Below are 24,180 nucleotides of genomic sequence, written 5' to 3' on the forward strand. Positions count from 1 at the left end.
AGTTGCACGTTTGTATCTCAGTCGCAGGTTAGCGTCGAGCTGGTTTCGGCATGATGAAGACTTTGACAGGCTTGCTGAGGTTGATGGTGCCCTCGACGGAGCTCTCGCTTGTTGGCAGGCCTTCGGTGCTCTCGTTCCAGGCCGGTTTGGGTGCAGCGAGCTTGCTGCTGCTGGAGCTGTAGGCCAGGAGCAACCTCACCTCAATCTGGCACGGCTCTGAGAGAGAAAGTGAGCAGGGAGAAGTCAAAAATTACGGGGGAAGCAAATGCACTGCAAGACCATTCCTGGCTTGTACATTTCTGGGGGGAAAATGCATCACACAAAGGGGGTGTTATTGAAACTTCACATTCACACATGTAATTTACAAACATGCTGCCTGAAGAACAATCCACTGAAAGCTTCTTGAGGGAACCAAATGTGGTTCTTCTAAGGCTTTGCTCCAAAAAGCCCTCTTTGACACCGTTCTTTTGGACGCTATTCAATAATTTCAATAGAATAAAACTATTGCACTGAACTATAGACCTAAAACAACTGACAAAGCTGTAAAACATCAAGAATGAAGTTCTAATAAAATTAATATCAAGCATGCTTTGTTTTTGAAAAATGATTATCAAATCCTGGTGCAGAAAAGCTGAAAAAAGTACCAAAGAATTACAGTGTATGATTTAGCATTTAATAAATCCTTGTTGATCACAAAATGCTTGAAATACTGAACAAATGATCTGTTAGTACATCGTGGTATCTATTTTTTAATATTAAAGTTATTGTATATAAAATAAGATTTATTAATAGGACAAGAAATTCAAGCTTTTGAATGGTGGTATACAAGGCACACATTAGTATGTTAAAGGCTTTTAAGTTACTCTATTGCTCTACACTTTGTGTACTGGAGGAACGACATGACTCCCCAGGTCACTACACACATTTAAAAGGTCTGGCAAGAAGGTTCTTCGGCCTGGATGCAATTCTATTTATATCTGTGGGACTGCTAGGATTTCATTCAGTATGCCCTGATAATCTTCAAGAAGAAAAACATTTGTCTCCTTTTTCTGGTTGTGCTTATTAAAAAAAAACCCTAAACTGGGAAAAAAGTACAAATATTCAACAGTTTGCCCAAATCAACCATTCTGACACATCATATCGTTTGGGAATAATCTCACCTGTCCAGGCCGAATGAGACAGATACACCTGAGTGATGAGCCGCACACGCCCTGGCCCTGGGGTCCTAAAATCTCCAGGTTTAGGGTGGATTATATGGGACTGTCCATCTGGATAGAGTACCTAAGTCACAGATGTGTTGAATGAGGAACAAAACAGTTACTGCAGGAAATAGTGCAACAGTACAAACTGACAGTAAACACAATCACTATACAATAAACTACACAGCCTTTAAAGGGGAATTCTGCACATTTTTCTAAATTTCTTCATAGGTCAATGGTTAAGATGTAAGCAAGGTGATTCAGAGTGGTTTGGTGTGAAACTTACTGAGTCAGAATTGTTCATAGTGGTGGTGACAGGAACCAGACATCCACCTCTAAAAGCTCCAGTTATTAAATGAAATGGTTATGAATATGTTGCCTGATGCCCAAGACACTGTTCTATGACAGTTTTGAGAAAAACATTTAGGCTAAAATGTCCTTTTTAAAATCTAATTTTTTACCACAAGTTGTCCATCATCAACATTCCATATAAAAGCTCGGAAGACTCGTGTGGGTTCACTGGTGGTTTTGGATAGTAAATAAAATGGCCATATTTGTGTTGTAGACATGGCGACCCCTGGTTCCTATCACCACCACTGTAAAGACATCAGAGTCTGTACGTTTCTCTACAACTGACCATTTCTCATCAAACCACTCTGATTGACTCTGTTTACATCTCATTGATTAGTTCCACTACACCTATTTCCATAGATACACTACACCCATTTCCATGGTTATGCGAGAGTAACTAATTCTGAGAAAAACCCTGTCCCATTACAGGCTGGATGCAATTACAGTGAAAATAAAGAGGCATAACTTTTGGCGTCCAACCAAAACTACATCACTGGGTAATACGAAAGGCTTAAAATTATGAATTAGATGCCAAAATGAGTCCCAAAAGAGCAGCTGTTACGTCTCATGACTACAGAATGACGATCTGTGCTGTAGAGAACTCCTACCTGCACTTTGACTGTTGTTTGTGGGTCTTGTATGTGTTCCAGAGTTGCATCAATATCTAATGCCACAACCAGGCCAGAGGTAAACCGCAGAGGGTTATCTGACTCTCCTGTAGGCTCAATGATCGTGGCTGAAGCTCTGTGAATCTGGCAACCCAAAAGAAAGACATTTAATGCAGATAAGGAAGCCAAAATGCATAATATTGCACACGGCAACATTACTATGATTCTGGTGTCTAAGCAGACCTGCTCAGGAAGTTTGAGGTGTATGAATCTGCTTTGTCTCAGCGTGGTCTGGAGGATCTTCACTAGGTCCAGCGGTTTACAGGCCACAAGTCTGGGCATCAGTTCTAGAAGCTTCTCCACAAAGCTGTCCTGAAAGTGGGGCAGCTCTGTCATGAACAGCCTGAGTGGGTAAATAAAAGGAGATTAAACTCTTCTGGCTTCAGGTATTATCTTGCTATTACACTGTGAGTCAAACTTTGTGTAATTATGAAGTGTGATTACGTTACTCTGTGTAATTACCATGAATCTATTACAAATTAGAACATGTTTGCACCTGTTACGATCACACCCTGCCTGATTAATACTACAGTAAGTAGCCTTTGTGGTGGTGTAATAATTAGTCAGCTTGCACGTTTATGGTAGTAGTAACGTCAGGCTCCTGCAGATGGCGCTGCACGAGGATGATTGGGCTATAAATACCTGTGGGGTGTGCGACAGGGATTCATAAATTAAGAAGAGGTGGTACAGAGCAGTGAACGTCTAGTTCGATGTGTGGAAAATGGGTCGCAAAGCAGATGTTTATGATCGGCAAAAAGGAGTGATTGCATTTAGGCCAAAGGCCATAGTGTGAAGGACGTAGCTGAATTTGCAGGTGTATCGAAGCATATGGTCATACGGGTCGACCAGCAGAGGCAGAAATCCCAGCCTACAGGAAATTCTCGTCAGAATTGTGGCGGAAAGACAAAACTGACGGACAGGGACTGCTGGCGTGTTTCACGGCTTGTGAATAAAAATCGTTTCACTTCCAGACAAGAATTGCGTCTAGAAGTCAATGCAGGTTCTTCACAACCAGTTTCTGAAAGAACTCTCCGCAGGGAACTGCATACCATCAACATATGGAGCAGAGTGGCACGCAAGAGGCCTTTGCTCACTTCTGCTCACCGAGTTTCCTGGTTACAGTGGGCGAAGACACAAAAACTGGACTGTTCATGACTGGAAAAGTGTTATCTGGTCAGATTAATCTTGTTTCTGCCTCGGTGTGAATGATGCTCGGCTTCGTGCTCATCATAGACCTCAGGAAGCCTTCAGTGAGGACTGTGTGAAGGTGTGGTTTAAGCTGGAGGAGCTCTGTGATGTTCTGGGTTTGTTTCAATTACGTGGAAATGGATTCTCTGGTTGAGGTGACAGTAAATTTGAACCACAGTGCCTACACTGAGCTGCTGGACAACCAGGTTTTGCCTTTTGCCCATCATCTTATCAAGAACATAACATTCCTATCCCTGTATTCCAAGATGACAATTCTCACATTCACAGAGCTGCAAATGTGACTGATTGTCATGATGAACATTCAGGAGCGTTCACACATCTGGACTGGCCTGCAAAATCCCCAGATTTGAATCCTCTTGAAAATCTGTGGGATGACCTGGAGCAACGAGTAAGACGCCAGGGAAGGCTCCCCGAAATCTGGCAGTACTGTGAAATTCTTTGATGCAAGAGTGGCTGAACACTGATGTCGCCTACATCCAGAAACCTGTCCAGTCCAGGTCAAATTAAATCACAGCTGTTATTCTTGCTCGTGGAGGTTTTACACGCTATTAGATACGTTTCAGTCACAGGTAACTAAGATTTTGTCTGGTGAACTTCTATTTATGTTGATTACAATCTACTTTCTTCTTGACAGCTACACATCCTTTCAGACCCACAGCGCTGAGTCGTCTTCTCACAGTGGAAGGATGGACAGAAACACCTGTGGATGTTTTCAGATCTGAAGCAGCTTGATTTTCTCCACTCTCTCAAAGATGAAAGCTTTAAGTGCTGTTTATCTGATGGGGGCAGTTTTGGTGTCTACCAGGTCTTCCAGGTGGTTGTTAGGAGACACATTCCCTCTTCAGCTTTTAATCATTTTTCGAACTTAGTTTTGGAAACTTTTTTCTCTCCATTTATTTTTGATTTACCTTCTCCTTCCTTATGCAAGTGGATTATCTTATATCTAATCTCCTAAAAAAATGAATAACTTTAATTTAATGGCTGTTTTGACTGGAAATTAAACAGATGAAGGGTGGTCTCTGCCTTTTGCACAATACTCAAATGTCAGATCCTTGTGCTTATCTATAAAAGACGTGCCATATACTTTACATTGCTATTACATGTTAATAGCAACATAAAGTGTCTTGATCAGGGATATACATGTCAATGTTGTAATATTCCTCTGTATAAAGCTCCCATGTGTGACACACCTCTGAAACGACTCCACTTCCTGCAGGAATTTCTCACACAGTCCGATGAGCGGCTCCACCCTGGAATTAAAGAAAATGTTAGTCTTATACTGAAGAGGGTCTATGACTGGTAATATTTGTCCATATATTAGAGTCAGTGCTGACCCTCGTTTGGTGCGGGCAGTCAGAATGAGCTGCAGTGCCTTGGCCTGCAGTCGTACATTGTGAATAGTGGCCACCTGACGCGTCTCCAGCCCGCTGTACAGGAATTCCAACTTATACGTCTCTTCAAGGATCTAACACACACAACACATACAATATTTATCTGTATACAAAGGAATGAACAAAACTAAAATAGGAGATAAAAATGTATTTTTAAATACTGTAACAAGAAAAAAAAATATTTATTATTAGAATATTACTGTATAAACAATAACATTAGTATATTATTTTATATATGGACCATTTTACTGAATTTGTTTTAACTGTTAAAAAAAAACAACTAATTAAAAAAATAAGTATTCAAAAATCTACAAGCACTATGTTCTGATCTACACCCACAGGCATAACATTTACAATTACAGACTGTAGTCCATCTGTTTCTCTGCATACTTTGTTAGCCCCCTTTTACCCTGTTCTTCAGTGGTCAGGACCCCCATGGACCCTCACAGAGCAGGTACTATTTGGGTGGTGGATCATTCTCAGCACTGCAGTAACACTGACGTGGTGGTGGTGTGTTAGTGTGTGTTGTGCTGGTACGAGTGGATCAGACACAGCAGTGCTGCTGGAGTTTTTGAACACCTCAGTGTCACTGCTGGACTGAGAATCGTCCACCAACCAAAAATATCCAGCCAACAGCGTCCTGTGGGCAGCGTCCTGTGACCACTGATGAAGGACTAGAGGATGACCAACACAAACTGTGCAGCAGCAGATGAGCTATCGTCTCTGGCTTTACATCTACAGAGTGGACCAACAACGCAGGTGCGTCTAATAGAGTGGACAGTGAGTGGACAAAGTGTTTAAGAACTCCAGCAGCACTGCTGTGTCTGATCCACTCGTACCAGCACAACACACACTAACACACCACCACCATGTCAGTGTTACTGCAGTGCTGAGAATGATCCACCACCCAAATAGTACCTGCTCTGTGAGGGTCCATGGGGGTCCTGACCACTGAAGAACAGGGTAAAAGGGGGCTAAAAAAGTATGCAGAGAAACAGATGGACTACAGTCTGTAACTGTAGAACTACAAAGTGCACCTATATAGTAAGTGGAGCTGATAAAATGGACAATGAGCGTAGAAACATGGAGGCAGTCATAATGTTATGCCTGATCGGTGTATATATTGTAAATATATATGAAGGGTTTTGCTCCAACATTATAGACCACTTTCAAGAATTTTCTTTTTTTATGATATATGTTTTTGGGAGTGGGCTTTATACATAAGTGCTACATTATGATTAATACCACCTTGATTAGACAATGTTTTCCATTATATGTCAGCTGTTATTCTTTTCATAAACTCCCAATATCCAAAACTGTTACAAATTGGAATAAAACTTTTCATAAATTGTTTATAGTGTAATTATCTCTTAAAATCAATTCTTTCAACTGCTTTGGGATTTGATCTACACTTCTGTAATTACGAACTCTGCATATTAATTTTATTACAATTTAATTTTTGATGCTGTACAGCTTTTTCAGTCATTTTAGAATCTTCTACAGCTCAGTTCATCATTCTGGACACATCTAACATTTCTTCATTTTTATTTACAGCTACTTAGTGTCATACTAATTATTTGGAACCTGAGAAATTGAACAGAACTAACATGTAAAATCATTTTATACACTTGTCCGCAGCTAAATTTGGTTTTACATTATTGAAAATATTGATTCCGACTGTTAGAACAGAAACCTTTGAGTGTTAGTGTTTATTATTTTTCTATTTCTTTTCCAGTATGTGTTATTCTGTAAATACAACTAGCTACTGCTTCTTTTTGGTGCATGCTTCTCATATAATTTGGTGTGTGTGTGTGTACCTGCTGGGCAGCGGTTGATGCCATAGCATTCTGCTTCAGACACAGAGGCACAGCCATGTTCCACAACTTCTCCTGCAGAGCCTGAAATGCAATTAAAAGCCATGATACTCTAATTCCACACGCAAAATCTCAGCATTTCAGGCATGCATCAGTTACAAAACCCTTAAAACAAACCAGCACTCTGTTTTAACTGCATCAGCTGATATACAAAGATAAACGGTAATCCATTAAAGGGCAATGCCACCAGTTTTTCAACATTTCTGCATGTGGTTTGGTGTGAAATGCTCCGTACTAGAGTTTAAGGCTTCTAAAACACTGATCTTGCTCCTCAAGATCTACTTATGAGATAGTTGTGAATACATTGCCTGATGTCTGAGATGGTTTTTTACAATAGTTTAGAGATAAGCTTTTGGCCTAAAATGTATTTTTAAAAATCCGTTCATGACAAACAGGTACATGCAGGGTGTTGTGAGGCAAAACAGTCACTATTACTTTTTCACCATCAACATTATACATAAAAACTCGGATGTGTAGAGTCACTGGCGGTTTTGGATAGTGAGTAAAACGGCTATATTTGTGTTGTACACATTGCAACCCCTGGTTCTTATCATCACCACCACTGTAAAGAAATCCAAGTCTATACGTTTCTTTGCCATTTGTATCTTTGCATCAAACAACTCTGAATGACTGTTTACCTCTCAACTATTAAATAAAGCAGAAATTTTGAAAAATTCCGCTTAAATACTTTTTTTTCCACACCTAGTTTGTTTTCTAAAGACCGAATCAGAGTTTGGGTTTTGTGTCATTGTAAGATGTCCATTTAGTTCGGGTGGTTTCATACTGCAATGGCTAAAGTGCACTAAATTAAACAACTGAGTGTTTGTTTATTGGTCAGAAATTATGCAGGGATTCAGGACATCTATAGCGTCTATATACGTTCACATTAAAAGCCTCATTTCTCAAATCCGTTTTTTTGCTCAAATCCGATCTCTCTGACACGATGGTTCTCACTCGTTTAGGTACGTGATTCAAATCTGTCATTAATGTGAACGAACCGGCGCCCTGAAATGACCCACATGAGCACATCCTACTCAGTGAATGAATCACGTTCATCATCAGCACAAACTAACGAGCAGAACGAGCTTCGCTGAGAAGATAATTAACTCTGATCAGCTCTCAGCTTCATTATTAGAGCGAGACGAAGGAGAAAAAGGTGAGATGAGTTGCTTTTCCACCGTTTACAGGCTTTAACTTCTGTTCGGCGCTGCTGCCATGGTAACGCTGAATGATGGCGCACACGCAGTGGAAAAGACGCACATGAATTCAGATCAGAGCGTAACATTAAGATCGCATGGGCATGAATCGGATACGTATCCGATCTAGGACCACATATGAAAGTGGCTCAGGTCGGATTTGAAAAGATCAGATTCGCGCGTCCACACAGCCCTGAAAACATCAGATCTGAGTCACATTAGGGCAAAAAATCGGATTTGAACCACTTCAGTCTGGTAATATGAACGTAGCCTATGTGTCTAAGATAGTGTGATGTGGCCAAATGTTCACTGTCAAAGCAATAATAATAAACCTTACTTGATCTCTGCTTTTTTATAACTGTTTTGTCCATTTTCATGTAACTTCCAAAACTAAAGGCACTGTTTGGTGCAGATCATCACAAAAATCTGTTCCCACCAGCAGCAAACTGAACCAAGGTTAATTTGGAAGCAAACAGACACCCTGCAATTTTTGCTGGATCATATTTCCCGAACACAGCCAGAGTGTTCATGCCTGTCAAACCTGACTGAACGAAAGAAAAAGTTCAGTATGTCTGTACCAATATCTGACTGTATGTATAAAATGCATATACCTTCATAAGCAGAAGCTGGCAGTGCAGGTAAGTGGCACAGAAGTCTGCTGATCCAGCTAGTTCTGTCTGCAGCTCTCCCAGCCTCTGCAGGTCTCTTTGTGGGGAGAAAGACATTAGCACACACTCAGCATAAGCTCTGTGTGTAACAGTAATATCAGAAACGATGCGTTTGGTACCTGATAGTGAAGTCCAGCAGGTCCTGAGCTCCAGGGGAGTCGAGGTTCTGAAGGGTGCTGACCCGAGCAAGGCTCTCTTGGAGGAACTGCTGAGCTGATTCCAAACTGCCAGACCCCACTTCTGACAACTCTGAGCCCAGGACTGCTGTCTGCTTCCTGCCTGGTAACTGAGAGAGACAGGCGGCGTTGCACAAACAGGGGAAACCAAAAGGCAACGACACGCACTGCTCATCGAACAGCTTTACAAAGGATCACGTTCTTGTTGTTGGGTTTGCAATAGTCTAACAAATTAAAGCTAAAGCAGGTTTATTTACAGGGATACAATGCAGCCCATGGAATTTAATATTTAAACGAATATTACTGACAGCTTCTTTGGAATAAAGCCAAAGGCTGCACATTTTATCTCCTTGTTGTGATGTAAGCACTCAACAGTTTCTCGTGCTTCGACCACCTTTGGGCTAAAAGTGTTTTAATAGTTTGGAAAAGAAAACTGTCACGTCATTATTTAGGCAAAACCTGCTCTTCATACTAAGGAAGGCACTTTGATGAACATGCTGAGAGCTGAAGCTAAATATATCCACGGTTAGCACAGAGCTGCTTTAAGCTACCAGACACTTTGCAGATTTTTTCTTACTTAACTAAAAAAGTAATACCAAGTAATTCAAATTTAACATTTTAACGTCCCCAATTGTTTAACAAGCAGTGTAAGCAAATAAATAAGTAAAACAAAATGAAACTGAAAGCTTTTACAAGTATTAGGTAATTATATCCGCCCAAATTTTTTTATATAAAGTGACTGCACCTCTTACCCTGAGGTGAGGCACCAGATGGGACAGGCTGTCCCGCAGGTAGGCGTAGTGCCGGAAGGTGTGGTCCGAGAACAGAGCCGGCATGGTGGGACAAGACTTTGCTGCGTTAAATACCAGCACTAATACAGCAATATCTAATTAAACTCAGATCAGGAAAATGACTCCATAAAGAAGACTATAAAAGAACACATGAATCACATTTTGTGTTGATTATTTTCCCCCCAAAATTTTTTTATGATCACAATACTAGATCACAATATGATGCCATCACAAAACATCATGGTGCATCACAGTACTGCAACTGGATCATGATGGATAATGTTCAAAATGAAAATTCAGAAATAACAGTAGGGGTGGGCGATATAGCAAAACTAACATATGGAAATATTTAAAGGCATTTTCACAATGTGTATCATGATGTTTTGACATGCAGACCCAATGCAATAGTACTGCTGCATTTACAAACTGCCATCAAACAACACTTCATATACTGCGCTGCACTAAATCCAATTAAACAAGACTAATTATGTTCTCTTTTTAACAAAACATGTTGTTTAATGTTCTTTAAGTATTAATGATATCTACAATATGCTCAGAAAAACATAATGCTCATCACGATAACAAAATTTATCATAATAACTATAAAATATCATCCTATTGCCCATCTCTAAATCACAGTACTATTAAACTCTGAGTTCTTAATAAAGCCAAAGTGCGTCCACATAGCTGACATGAAAGCTCCAGGAGCTGAAACTACCTCCGCCATGACGAATGCGCAGCAAATGACAAGCCAGGTTAGAGAAGATGTAGAGAGGAGAATTCCCACTCTGTAATGTCTTCAGGGTTTCTCAAACGCTAGAGGGCGCTCCTGAGCGAGTCCAAAATGAATGGGTTAAGATGGAGCATTTGAGTGAAATCATAGTTTACAAATGCTTAAACATTTTTAATGTAAAAGAATAAAATCATTTCCTGAACACAGAACAGCATAAAACATTTTAACACTGCTGATATATTTTAAGAGCTTTTGAACTCGAGTTATAGGAGTTTAAAATGGCGCCTCGTACGTTTATGGCGTCAGTGAGTATGAACAGCCAATGAGCTGCTCCGCTCGCCAACCAATCAGCACTCAGTAGCAGTAATGTTAGTGTCCTGCTGCCCAAAACCCGTTTGCTGTAGAAAAAAAGGAAACGTTCAGGTGAGTTTTCTTTGTTTTTTTTAGTGAAACACATCCTTCTACTTTATAAAATTAAATGAAGGTTCTGGACGAGTGATTAGAAACTATTTTAACTTTAAGTTTTTAGCCATTTAGCTCCATTCACTCCCATTCATTGAGGACTCGCTCAAGGCCGCGCTCTGGCGTTTTGCAGTCATGTTTTTGATAAAACTGGGGTAATAGGAAGAGGCCAGGCTCTTCATTAACTGGCTCTGGCCAGGTATAAAAGCTACAGAAGTAGATTTATTGCGCCTTTGTCTGTACTGCCACCCATAGGTTTTAAGTAGGTACTGCAAACTATTGAAACATACATGAGTACACACAAAAAAATAAATGAATAAACAAACAGATATATATTTTTGCAAGGCTTCAAAGTAATGAAGCAAAACTAGTGATTAAAAAACAGAATTGCTATTCAGCAGTTAATCCCTTAAAATCAAATCCATAATTTATCCTCAGAAGTAACTACAACAGGGCCGAGGCAAACTGGGCAGGATACATGCAGGATCATCCATGTCTGGCTCCGGGGTGTCAAAATAAGGATGTGTGCTCAGAAGCTCAGGGACACTGGGCAGCACTAGAGTAGGATGCCGAGCACCAAGAAACTTCAAACATCTTGAGGGGGACATGAAAGGGGGACACACAAGGAGACATAAAAGGAATTTTTAAACACATCGATGCAACGATTTGCAACACAGATTTTGAAACATCAGAATTGATTATAGGTGATGATAATAATGTTCAATAAAGTATGCACTGATTTTTTGGCCAGAGTGAAATGCTCTGGCTAAATCCATTAAACAGCTTGTTGCACTCATTTACTGTCTGTATTCCACTTTTGTGTAAACGGCAAAAAATTCTGAATCATAAAAGTAAACTAATTAAACGGAACGGCTCTGTTTACTCAAGAACTGCAGTTGCATCTAGGTCAATAATCTACATCCCCTTGATGAGCGCAACCAAGTACAGCAATTTTGTTTCTGCACTCACTTCCACACAGAGTTGCGATCGGTGGGGTACTTGGTGAGGTTCTTCAGCAGCTCCAGCAGGGCCAGCTGGATGCACTCTTTAGTCGACACGTTCGTGTAGCATAGCAGCTCATGCAGTGCCTCCCGAATGTCCCTCGATGAATCCTGGAATTAGAATAAGAATAAGATAACCGTTGACGCCATTATATTAATGACTGAATTAGATGTTTTACACAGACAAAATACAATCCTATATAGCACAATTATCTTGCAAAGGAAAAAGTAGAAAGTCTGAATGTTAATTCTAAACATAATTTCCTCAGGGAAAACTAGGTTAAACCAGTTCGTTGTTGTCTTATTATATATACTGAGTATACAGAACATTTAGGAGGGCTCATGGATGCCTTGAAAGAGGCAGTAAGAGACCAGTGGAAATGAACACAATTTACAAGGAAAACATGACAAACTATATAGACAGAAGTATTGGGACACACTTCCTGAACACTGAGTTCAGGTGTTTCAGCCACACTCATTGCTAACAGGTGGATAAAATTAAGCACATGGCCTTGTAGTCTTGACAGACAAGCACTGGCAGTAGGATGGGTCGTACTGATGAGCTCAGTGACTTTAAACATGGCACTGTGATAGGAATGCCGTCTCTGCCACAAGTCAGTTTGTGTAATTTCTGTCCTGCTAGATCTGCCCCTGACAACTATAAGTGCTATTATTGTGAAATGGAAGGATGTAGGAGCAACAACAGCTCAGACACGAAGAGGGAGACCACGCAAACTTAAGAGCGAGTCGCCGAGTGCTGAAGTGCACAGTGTCTATCCTCTGCTGAATCACTCATTAAAGCATTCCAAATTGCCTCTGGAAGGAACATCCGCAAAAGAACTGCGTGTTAGGAGCTTCACAAAGTGGGTTTCCAAGGCCGAGCAGCTGCACACAAACATAAGATCAAAATGTACAATGCCAAGCAGGCGGCTGGGGGGGTAGCGTGGTGTAAAGCTCGCCGTCACAGGACTCCAGAGCAGTGGAAACACATTCTGTGGAGTGATGAATAGCATTTCACTATCTGGCAGTCTGATGGATGAGTCTAGATTGATGTACTTGAACTCATAAGCATTTTTAGAACACATTCCAAATACCTAGAACTGTAATGTTTAAGTGAATATTACTATATTGTCTCTATTGAAACAAAATATTGCTTTTCTGAATTGGAAATTTTACTGGAGAAGGAATAAACATTCTTAACTTTAATACACAGTAATGTACTGGAATTCTACTGGACTGTACTGTAGGGATTCATTCATCATGAAATGTTCTGTGGGATCCTTTCATCATGAAATATTCACACAACGTTTGAACAGGCAATTGGGGCTTCCAAATGGTTTTCAAAAAAAACACAAAAAAGGTTTTGAGAATACAGTGATGACATATACTAGTCTACTCTCCAGTGGTCTGCAGTACCTCCAGCACAGCAAGCACAGTGTCCAGCTGGTCCTCTCTCAGGGTGATGTGGGTGGAGATTTGCCTCAAGGCGTGGATCGACTGCAGACGCACCTCCTCGATCTCATCATTAAACATGTCCACCAGGAAATCCAGGCACTTCTCTGCAAAGCTGGGAGACGACTGTGCCAGAGAGCAAAGTGCCTCTACAGCTGCTATCCTCACTTCTGCAAGGAACCAAACACGCAACATCATCAGCATAAATATATCCGTTTACATCTGTGCTTAACGTTTACTTACTTAACAAACAGGAACACTTATTATTTGTCAGTGTCTACATTTGTATTAACTTGGCTGCATCAAGCTATGACTAGGTTCTTGTCTTGTCTGGGTCATTTGAATCATTTGAACGTAATTCAAGTTATAGATATGTACCATACATCTCGTCCTCGAGGCCATGAACAAAAGCTCCACAGGCTCCGGAATCGATCAGGTTTACACCCGAAGTGTCCACTTTCTCTTTTGGAGCGTCATCTGCCCACTTCCGGCCTGAGGAGAACTCCCCAGAAGCGTAGAGCTCTTTAGCTCGCTCGTGTGCTGTGCGTTTCCTCTATAAGGTGAACAAGATGAAAAAATATACAGAGTTTACAGTTTCATCGATAATTTAAGTGACTGGCAGACCTCAACCTCACCCTCACCCTAGCAGGCAAAGAACCTTTTTCACACTTAACACACACTGTTCTTAATTGCCTATAGGCCTTATCTACTAGGTTTAATAACACATTTGAGTATTTGACTGGCGTTTTTTAAAAAAATCATTGTGCACAGCATTTTTATGAGCCAATATTAGCACTTAGCATTATTGCTCATTGGCAAAGACCACTAAAACTAATTAGGCTAACTTAACGACTGTTTTATAGCTATGGTAACAATGGTTTCAGCCTCATGATTCTTAAAGGTGCTTATGATTCTTAAAATCATACCAAATTTTCCTCACCTTAAATAGTTTCATGTATTATATAAACATTGTTAAAGCTTCAAAATGTTCCATTCAGTCCATATAGGAAAACTAAACTGCAAAACAGCCCATTTTGAATTTGTTGTTTTTGCGATATCATCAAAAACAAACATATTTACATATATCTGACTATTCAGCCTATATATGTTTATCTCTGCCCTTTCATGCTAAAGTTATAAGAAGTGTTTCAGCCTAGACTGCTTTTTGAATGAGAGCAGCAAATCAGAAGAGAGATTATTTACATATATCAGTCTTAAAGGTACAGTAACAAAAACAGCCTGTTTAATTCTAAGGAATAAAGACAGGCTGGAAATGGTCATGCAAAAATGAACTGTGACTGTTTCTGGTATGTAAAACTCCACAAATGTCATAAGTGGATCTCAGGGGGGAAAAATGTAATGCAAGAAAAATGAGGATATAGACCCTTTTAAGGATACTGTACAGAATGGGCAGTTTTATGTTTCAGGGCAAATCCAGTTAAGTTCTGGGTTATAAATTTGCTATAATTAATGAACTTCTGTTTATTTTTATATTTATTTTATATTTCACAAAGTAACCTGAAAATGAGTAAACTAAAATTTGATGACAAGGGGTGAATATGAAAGTTTATTAATACAGGCATTTCTGCCAGTTGAATGGAACCATGATAGCTCTATGTATGTGCTATTTGCCTGTTACTGTATGAGATCGTACCCTGAGATCTGACATCAGCTTCTTGTCCAGCGTCTGCTCCAAGAAGTGAGGGCTCACCTGCTGCATTGAGCCCTGTTGTGAAAAGATGAAGGGGTTACAAGACAAGACTGTAGAGAATGCAGACATCACATCATACTGTGAAGACATACAGTGTGTGCATACAGTGGAGAATAAAAAACAACTCACCAGTAGTTTGGCAGCCTGCACTCGGACCATCCAGGAGCCATCGCTGACCATGTGACAGATCTTCCCAAATGAGTCATCTATGAGCCGAATCTCTTCATTGGACGAGGGGATGGGGACGATACTGTGAGTAATTGGAAGGAGATAAAAAAAGAGACAACTTTCATGTAAATATATTTATTCATTTATTTATTTGCTCACTCATTTATTCATTCATTTATTTATTTATCTATGCATTGCTTATATCCAAAGCAACTCACAATGTAGGGAATGTCTACTACCCTCCCACTCCATATGTTATGCCGGCATTTATATGAATATTAACATAATAATTTAACACAACAAAAATCTGAATCAGAAAAAATGTGATTTTGTAGACAGTTCAGAGTCTGTAGTCATTTATCCACCATCAATGAATTCCATCTGATCAAAAAGGAAAAATGTAGGGAAAATTTGATTGATTACCAGTGAAAATATAAACAGAACTAGCAGGCTATGTTGGTTATGTGGGCAATAGATTTGGCTAGACAAATCAATGAGCCCGACCTTAATGTTTATTTTGCAAATAATTATCACAACAATAATATTTCTGATATTAAAAATGATGTTCGGTTAAATATCTATGTATTGTAATCAAATTTTGCAATGGAAAAAAAATTGCCTGCCAATGGTCCCCTGTTAGTACCGCCACAGACTAAAGACCACTGCTCCACCACCCTTAGAGACAGACGTAAAAAAGTGTCTGTTTCTGCTGTTTAATCCACTGTTCTCATTTAATGACGTGATTTCTGAATCACGCTGTAACACTTACTTGACATGTAATCTAACGAAGATGAAAATACATAGATTTTTATTCAGTTTGTGCCACAAACTACCTTTGGAAATAAGCAATTGCATAAATAGGAATATAAGTCACATCAGTGACATTTTATCGTTACTCCGATTAAACAAAACAACATTAAGTGCTTTTGGTCCGAACTGCACTCTTATAAGCTCTCACTCTCATTCGGAAAACAGCAACAATAAAGGAAGCCTGGTGCATTTTTTATATAGTGAGAAAAAAAGCGGTATTGCACAGAAAGCAGAGATTCTGCACAGCAATACATTTTACTTTGGCCAACATGGATATGCATGTGCTGTAGTTCCTCTGGTGGCAGATTTAAACAAGTTAAAAGTATCATTGCCAAATCTCTGAATCTAGTGAGATGCTCAGTTATACAGGGTTTCATAGTATCCAGACACTAAAGTCCATTTAACAAAACTTGAAATGTTTGAAATTTACAACACCTCTCGGGGTAAAGCTGGCTCAGCACCCACACCATCTGGACAGCCGCTGAGCGAACTTGCTCATAATCATCATTCAAGAGCTTGCAGGCCTGAGAAAATATAAACACTGGTTTTTTATTCATTAATCAGAACCAGCTGGAGAAATTCTTTTTAAAGTGATAGTTTGGTGAAAATTAAACGTACTCAGCTTTTCCCTTTCCACAAACAAAGCCAATCAGCTAAGACGCATTTGGTCTTTAGTTAAGTAACGGAAGCTTATGACCACCAATTAATGCATAACTGGTCTTAAACCATGTTGAGGTGCTCAGTATCTCTAATAGACTTGCTCATGTGGTTTCTGACACTGTATGACACACTGTTATGTATAAACATTGACAAAAGCACAGACAAAATTCAAGCCTCAAGACGACTATTTCTTGAATGACTATGGCTGCGTTCACACAGCAGGTAAAAGTGGTCCAAGTCTGATTTTCTTACCAAATCTGATTTTTTGTTTGGCTGTTCACATTATCTTTTAAATGTGATCTGTATGTGACATCAGTCTGAAAAGACCAGCTCCTAAACTGACCCACATGCACAAAAGAACAGAGCTTCACGCTGCTTCACGGCTCATCCAGAGGTAAACATTCATGACTGCCAATGAACTCCAGTCAATCCCGGAGGGTTCGGCTTCATCTTCACCAGCATCACAGGAGCCATCATGAAGCTTCATAGACTGACAGCTGGGCTCATCACCCAGAATGTGTTCGAGCCGTAAAAAGGGCGCGGTCACTTCTTTGATTCGTGTCCTCGGATTCTTTAAACTTTGCTTTCAGACTTTTTTCTTTGACACTGCAGTCTCGTTCAAGCTCTTTGAACATGGAGTGGTTTGGATAAGTCTCTTCTAATTTTTTGTAATGAAACATCACCTCAAATGTTTATGATGTCTAAGCAGTGCGACATTTTAACGAATGTGGAGTTGGATTGATGTAAAAGTCCCATCTGGCTGTTCAGACTGAGTCGTATTGCCGCATATCGGATACGTGTCGGATTTCAATAACACACAGGAAAGCGTCTCAAATCCGAATTGAAAATACCAGATTCAATGTGCTTTTGCTGTTCACACTGACACACAGAACACATCTGTGTCACATATGAAGAAAAAGATCAGATTTGGGCCTCTTTTACCTGCTGTGTGAACAGAGAGATGACTATATGACATACTTCTGTCCGTTTTCATATATTACAGCATGGCATACAGTGTCAGAGACCACATAAAGCATAGTCTACACAATCAACTACACATCAGTAATGCATCAGTGCAGGTCTGTGTCATAGCTGAAAGCTTTACCTGGCTGTATGCGGTCTGTTGGAGTTTCATTCCCCTTTCGTGCAGCTGTAGCTGAGGATGTAAACACCAAAGAGTTCAGTCAATTTCAAGAAAATTGTCCCCTTCACTTAAATTTACAACCTTTGCAGATCAGAGGTCACAAAGAAGCATGAAAAGCCTAACAGCAGAAGACATAGTGCAACTATAATGGTGCACACCATAGCTTTAATAGACGCTGTGCGAACGCGGGGGTCCTGGTCACTGAAGTAGTCACTGATCAAGCTCTGGACGTCACGCAGTGGTGCAACGGAGGTGCCTGCCTCGCTCTCTTTGGTCAGAGGCTTGTCAACAGTTCCCAAACAGCCCAGGAGCTGCAGACACTTATTCCGTACACCAAAGTAGGTGCTGTTAAGATGCTGTGAAGAAAATAAACAAATTATTAAACGTTATTTTTAGATATATATTTTACATTTTACATTAGGTATATCTGGGTACAGGGCTGCCTCGATTACTTGACTGAACTTCACTACTTCAGTATAAAATAAATTATCAATTAAAATTGAATGTTTTAATTAATATGCAGATTAGCTAATAATTTGAATGAAGATAACATATATTTCTCCTGCTAAATATAAATGTAAAATATGCCATAACTTTTATACAAGCCGCATTTAATGTTTTATTTTTTTTCCAATATGTTATATCCAGCAAATAAACAGCAATTATGCATTAAAATGTGCAGCAGTGTGTTCTCTGTAGAGGATGTGTTCATTTATTTTCATGTAGACAATTAACAAAACCTGTAATTTGACCAGGGGCACCTACAATTTTGCATAAGACTGTATATGCACTTAAGCTTCCTTAAACACTTCCAGGTTTATCTTTTTCTAGTACAGTATTCTGGCATCTTTACAAGGCTGTGCATCATTTAAAAGTGTTCAGTTCAGCTTTTTAAAGCTTTTTCATTTTGATCACTCGTTTGCAAATATATTTCTTTTTAGGTGTTTTTCTGCCTGAAATGCCTAAACAACATACGTTGCTGAGTAGCATGAAAAATTAAGAAAACAAGAGTCCTTTGTACAATGAGGGATACTTATTAAAAGCTAGTGGAAATAATCCTTACATTTTTTTTGTTCAAATTACGCTAAATGCATTAACCCCTTAAATGGCCAAAGGTTTATTACACACTTCTATAATCTAAGAATAGCTCAACCAGTTTGCTTTGAAGTCCCTGTAGTTACTGAATAATAATCTCACACACACACATACACACACATTTTCTAAGCTGCTTATCCTTCTGGGTTACAGAGGGAGCTGGAGCCTATCCCAGCAGTTACTGGGCAGAAGGCAGGCAATAATAATCCTTAGTATGTAATAAACCTGGGATTTTCAGGGGCTGAAATGTTTTCACTGCAGAAAACTGAGAGAAATACCTTGCATGCCACCTCGATGAGCCTCTGAGTGACCGCTGTGTTTTCTGGGAGCTGCGTGCCAATGACCAGCAGAGTGTCTAACAACTGTGCCAGCACCTGGTTAGACTCTATAATCAAAAAAATACAGATTAATTTCGGACAATATAAGAGAAACACAGTTACAGGACTTCCATAATCATCATAACCATCATAAATCAGCATAAACACAATGAAAATGGGATTACTTTTACTCAGTGGGGATGCAGAGGGCAATTAGATTATTTACCGTAATTGGACAACACAATTGCATAACTGCATAATTAACTACATATTTACTTTAGTTTTAGACACAGAAACAAGCACTCAGACTCTTTAGAACCACGATATTCACTGTAGAACTTTTTCTAATATGTAGCCTATGAGATTTAAATCATCCTCATTGCTGGTGTTATAATCATGACATTATCCTGCCAGAATTCCAGCTATCTAGCTATTTGGCCGTCTATCTGTGTATCTAATTTCTATTTATTTGCTGAGTTTAACTTATTGGATATTATTGGATAATGAATAATACATAAACTAAAAAATTGTGCCATATCTTTTGCACAGGCTAATATGTTCAGTTCAGCAAATAAACAGTAATTGTGCGTTAAATATGCAGAAGTGTGTTCTCTGTAGACGATGCGTTAGAAAAACAACAAAACATATAATTTGACCAAAAGTGACCACTGAATGCCACAATATACACCAATCAGGCATAATTTATGACCACCTCCTTGTTTCTACGCTCATTGTCCATTTTATCAGCTCCACTTACTATATAGGTGCACTTTGTGGTTCTACAGTTACAGACTGTAGTCCATCTGTTTCTCTGCATACTTTGTTAGCCCCCTTTTACCCTGTTCTTCAGTGGTCAGGACCCCCATGGACCCTCACAGAGCAGGTACTATTTGGGTGGTGGATCATTCTCAGCACTGCAGTAACACTGACGTGGTGGTGGTGTGTTAGTGTGTGTTGCGCTGGTACGAGTGGATCAGACACAGCAGTGCTGCTGGAGTTTTTAAAGACCTCAGTGTCACTGCTGGACTGAGAATAGTCCACCAACCAAAAATATCCAGCCAACAGCGTCCTGTGGGCAGCGTCCTGTGACCACTGATGAAGGACTAGAGGATGACCAACACAAACTGTGCAGCAGCAGATGAGCTATCGTCTCTGACTTTACATCTACAAGGTGCACTGACAAGGCAGGAGTGTCTAATAGAGTGGACAGTGAGTGGACAGTGTTTAAAAACTCCAGCAGCACTGCTGTGTCTGATCCATTCGTACCAGCACAACACACACTAACACACCACCACCACATCAGTGTTACTGCAGTGCTGAGAATGATCCACCACCCAAATAGTACCTGCTCTGTGAGGGTCCATGGGGGTCCTGACCACTGAAGAACAGGGTAAAAGGGGGCTAACAAAGTATGCAGAGAAACAGATGGACTACAGTCTGTAACTGTAGAACTACAAAGTGCACCTATATAGTAAGTGGAGCTGATAAAATGGACAATGAGCGCAGAAACAAGGTTGTCATAATGTTATGCCTGATCGGTGTATATCCATCTACCCACAGATCTGGCTACTAGCTGTCAAAATGACTTACTATCATTATTGAGGGTGCTTATGACATCGTCCACAATGCAGTCTGGAGAGAAACCAGGTGTTTTGGACAGCAAGCCAAGCAGTGAAGCAATCTTCAGCCTGACTGAGTTATCCACCTCCTGTTCAGCGACATGTTTGAAAAATTCAAGCGTCAGATTACCAAGAATGAACATTAGAGCAACTGAAATCCGTGTATCAATCTATTCTGTGAAGCTAGACAAATCTGTCTCATTAAAACCTGGTTACAACAAACTCTGACCTTGTAATAGTGCTCAAGGAGAATACGAACGACCCCCTCAACGCTTTCTGCCTCCACTGGCTTGCGAGCAAAGCTGAGGAGATACTGCAGGGCATCTGTGGGGTTGGTGGCTTTGCACAGGTCAATATGAAGGGCTGCAGATTTACTAGGCTTGGTCAGCCGAAGCTTCTTTGCTGGCACCTCCTCATGAGGTTGTTGCTGGAAAAAAATGTCAAACAATCAGAGCTGGGCAATATGACAATATTTAGCATTATCACAACAAATTGCATCACAATATTTCACAATGAGCTTTTCTGAGCATCTCGTGGACATTATCAGTACTTAAAAATCACTGACCAGCTGTGCTTTTGATTAAAAAGAGAGCACAAACTGTCCTGTTTAATTGGATTTAGCGCAGCATAGAGTGAGAAATGTTAAATATAAGTGTATATATTCATAGTTTTGATAGTGTTTTTAAAGCATGCGCATCATAAAAATGTCCTGAAGTATTGTGACATTCCACTGTGCCACACTGCCCACCTACAGAAGTAATTATACAACAATTAAACCTCTTCAACTCCTTGAGACCACCGGTGGTTCCAAAACGCACTTCGTCATATTCTTCATAACTTTCTTATTTCATAAGCTACATTCTAAAGGTGGGGGTCGTATGAGAGCTGTAACTGTCTTCCTTCCAGTCAAATATACGGGTGATGTAATTTTAAACCCTTATAATAAAAGAAGCTAAGCTCACAGTTTTTCTTGTCTACTGAAAGTCGACCCATTTTACCATAAATCTGGGCTATAAACTATAAACAGATGGCATCTCTTCAGTGATCTGCTCTGTGAAAATTATTTTTATAAAATAATACAAAGAGCGTCTAAGATTTTTGGCTTCCAGCAGTAAACTGTAAGCATATGGCAATATGCATATGATCATAAAACACGTTCTGTTAATTTGAGGGGAATTTTTACAAAAAAAAAAAAAAATTAATAAATTAAAAATCTACACTTATTTCATGCAGTTACTGAATAATTTGCCTTACGATTTGGTCATGGAAATTCAGATGGAAAAACCAAAATATTCCCTGGAGAATAAGAGGTGAAAATAAAATTTGCTGTTCAGACTCTTTCAGAGTGTTTTTCTGTAGTGAGCTATTGCATTGGTACATAATGCAAACGTTGAATTCCGACCTAATTCTGTATTTGTAATCTGTATTTCCCTGCTTGCACTACTTTGTTGTGCAATATTGTGTTATGTCCATAATATCAAGGATTACATTGTTCCCTAGGAGTCATAATTTGCCTGAAATATAAATGAATCAATGACAATTTGAGCATCAAATGCTCTTTAATGTTGTGCTTGTATTGATTGTAACTTTGACTGTACTTATAAATGTCTTTCTGCATTGGAAAGGACTGTAAGCCCCGCATGATGTCTGTTAATAATAAAAATATTGATTTTAAAAACTGTCTAATGTACATGTCATTGCATCTGGATGTTCTTTGGTCAAGCAAATTCCTCATAATGCTGCTCGTACTGGCAATTAAGTGCTTCTTTATCGTGTCAGTGAAACACATCTGTTTAAATAAGCGAGTCTGTTAATACAAAGGGACTAAAGTTGGCTTCCTAATCGCCGGTTTATTCGAATTCTACCGTTCCACCTTAAATGGTGCAGCAGTTACCGTCTGGCTCCTCGAGCCTCAGGCACCACACGCAGCTGCTGCACCATTTAAGGTGGAACGGCCAAATTCGAACAGGAGGCTGACGGTTAGGAACTTCAGCTTCGTGTTAACACAGTAAATACTGACGTTAGCTGCCTCATTTCTGTTCGGCCTCTTGTCATTGTTTTGCTTGTATTCAGCCTTTTGAGAGCGTAAAATTACAAATTAAAGGCCAAAAAACAAAACGACAATATCAAAAATGGAAAACGAGACTTCAAGAAGCTCATAACCGTTAAAATCTTTAACAGAGACAGAAGAGGTAGCGTTAGCCAGCTAGCTAACCACACCAGCAGCCCTTCAGCTGCGCCTCTTGTTATTTATGGTGAAAAACAGTGGAGATTTCTGATTTAGTTGTTTAGTTTGTTTTACCTGAACAACTTTAGAGAATTCCTCATAAACCCGCTTCTTCAAGTGAGCAGCCATTTTCCCACAGAGCCGAAAACGGGCTGAGGTTTGTCCCGCTCTGCTCGCCGTAGATTTTCGTTTCGCAGTGTCGCCATCGCGCGGCCGAAAAGGGAAAAATATGACCACATATTTAAGAACATTTAGTTTTACTATTAATAATAAGAAAAAGAAGAAGACATTATTTATATAATATAAACAACATATTTATATTAAAATTTAGTTCATATCACAGTGATATATCCATATTTATTATTATTATTATTATTATTATTATTATTATTATTATTGTTGTTGTTGTTGTTGTTGTTGTTGTTGTTGTCGTTGTAAAATAAAGTCTACATTGGTGTTTTCATTTCTTCTTTCACTTGATGTTGACACAGAAAAACAACAAAAACAACAATAATAATAGTAATAATGATGACCATTATTATTTTTGTTGTTGTTTGCATGTATGTTGGTGAATAACTAAATATTATTTAAAAATATATATTATTACAAATACTGTAGTTGATATAAATATGGTATTAATTAAAAATTAATATAATAATAATAATAATAAGAAGAAGAAGAAGAAGAAGAAGAAGAAGAAGAAAATTATATAAACAATATATTCAAATTAAAATGTAGTTCATATCACAGTGATATATCAAAATTTATATTATTATATGATATATAATATATATTATATATTATGATTATTGTTATTGTTGTAAAATAAAATTTACATTGGTGTTTTCATTTCTTCTTTCACTTGATGTTGACACAGAACAACAACAACAACAATAGTAATATTAATGACTCATTATTTTTGTTGTTGTTTGAAGGTATGTTGGTGATACCTAAATATTATAAAAATATATAGTATTACAAATACTGTAGTTAATATAATATGGTATTAATTAAAAATTAATACAATAATAGTAATATGTATGTATGTTTGTTTGTATTACTTTTATTACTTACAAATTTAGATTTTATTTGACTACAATTTGCTCTTGTTATGTTTTGTTTTGTAAACTTAAGAGCTAAACACGTTAGCAGGTTCAGAAATGAGTGTGACAAAATATTGTTAAATTATAATAAAAGATATGAATTCAGCAACATTAATCTAGACAGACAGACAGACATACAGACAGACAGACAGACA

General features: G+C 39.0%; 1 protein-coding gene across 1 annotated transcript; it reads right to left on the minus strand.

The window, feature by feature from the left end:
• Nucleotides 1-23,084, minus strand: ints4 (integrator complex subunit 4). Its single transcript, XM_036585163.1, has 23 exons — nucleotides 22,998-23,084; nucleotides 20,925-21,122; nucleotides 20,667-20,784; nucleotides 19,038-19,144; nucleotides 17,823-18,020; nucleotides 17,626-17,676; nucleotides 16,296-16,384; nucleotides 15,012-15,132; nucleotides 14,826-14,897; nucleotides 13,550-13,724; nucleotides 13,136-13,341; nucleotides 11,688-11,830; nucleotides 11,197-11,312; nucleotides 9,485-9,618; nucleotides 8,676-8,842; nucleotides 8,500-8,593; nucleotides 6,636-6,716; nucleotides 4,762-4,892; nucleotides 4,618-4,677; nucleotides 2,402-2,561; nucleotides 2,159-2,302; nucleotides 1,161-1,281; nucleotides 1-216 (listed from the first exon to the last, which is right to left on the minus strand). The coding sequence occupies exons 1-23, from the start codon at nucleotides 23,049-23,051 to the stop codon at nucleotides 29-31; spliced, it is 2,928 nt and encodes a 975-aa protein (XP_036441056.1). The 5' UTR covers nucleotides 23,052-23,084; the 3' UTR covers nucleotides 1-28.
• Nucleotides 23,085-24,180: the final 1,096 nt, after the last annotated feature.

This window comes from Colossoma macropomum, unplaced genomic scaffold, assembly GCF_904425465.1.
Source record: "Colossoma macropomum unplaced genomic scaffold, Colossoma_macropomum, whole genome shotgun sequence".
NCBI lineage: Eukaryota > Metazoa > Chordata > Actinopteri > Characiformes > Serrasalmidae > Colossoma > Colossoma macropomum.

Excerpts from the sequence above, each read along its gene's own strand:
- ints4 (XM_036585163.1), bottom strand. The coding sequence starts at position 23,051 with ATGGCTGCTCACTTGAAGAAGCGGGTTTATGAGGAATTCTCTAAAGTT. Across the intron at positions 16,385-17,625 it reads AACAGACCGCATACAGCCAG|GCCTGCAAGCTCTTGAATGA; the intron begins GTAAAGCTTTCA and ends ATATTTTCTCAG. Across the intron at positions 8,594-8,675 it reads CTGCTGGACTTCACTATCAG|AGACCTGCAGAGGCTGGGAG; the intron begins GTACCAAACGCA and ends CTCCCCACAAAG.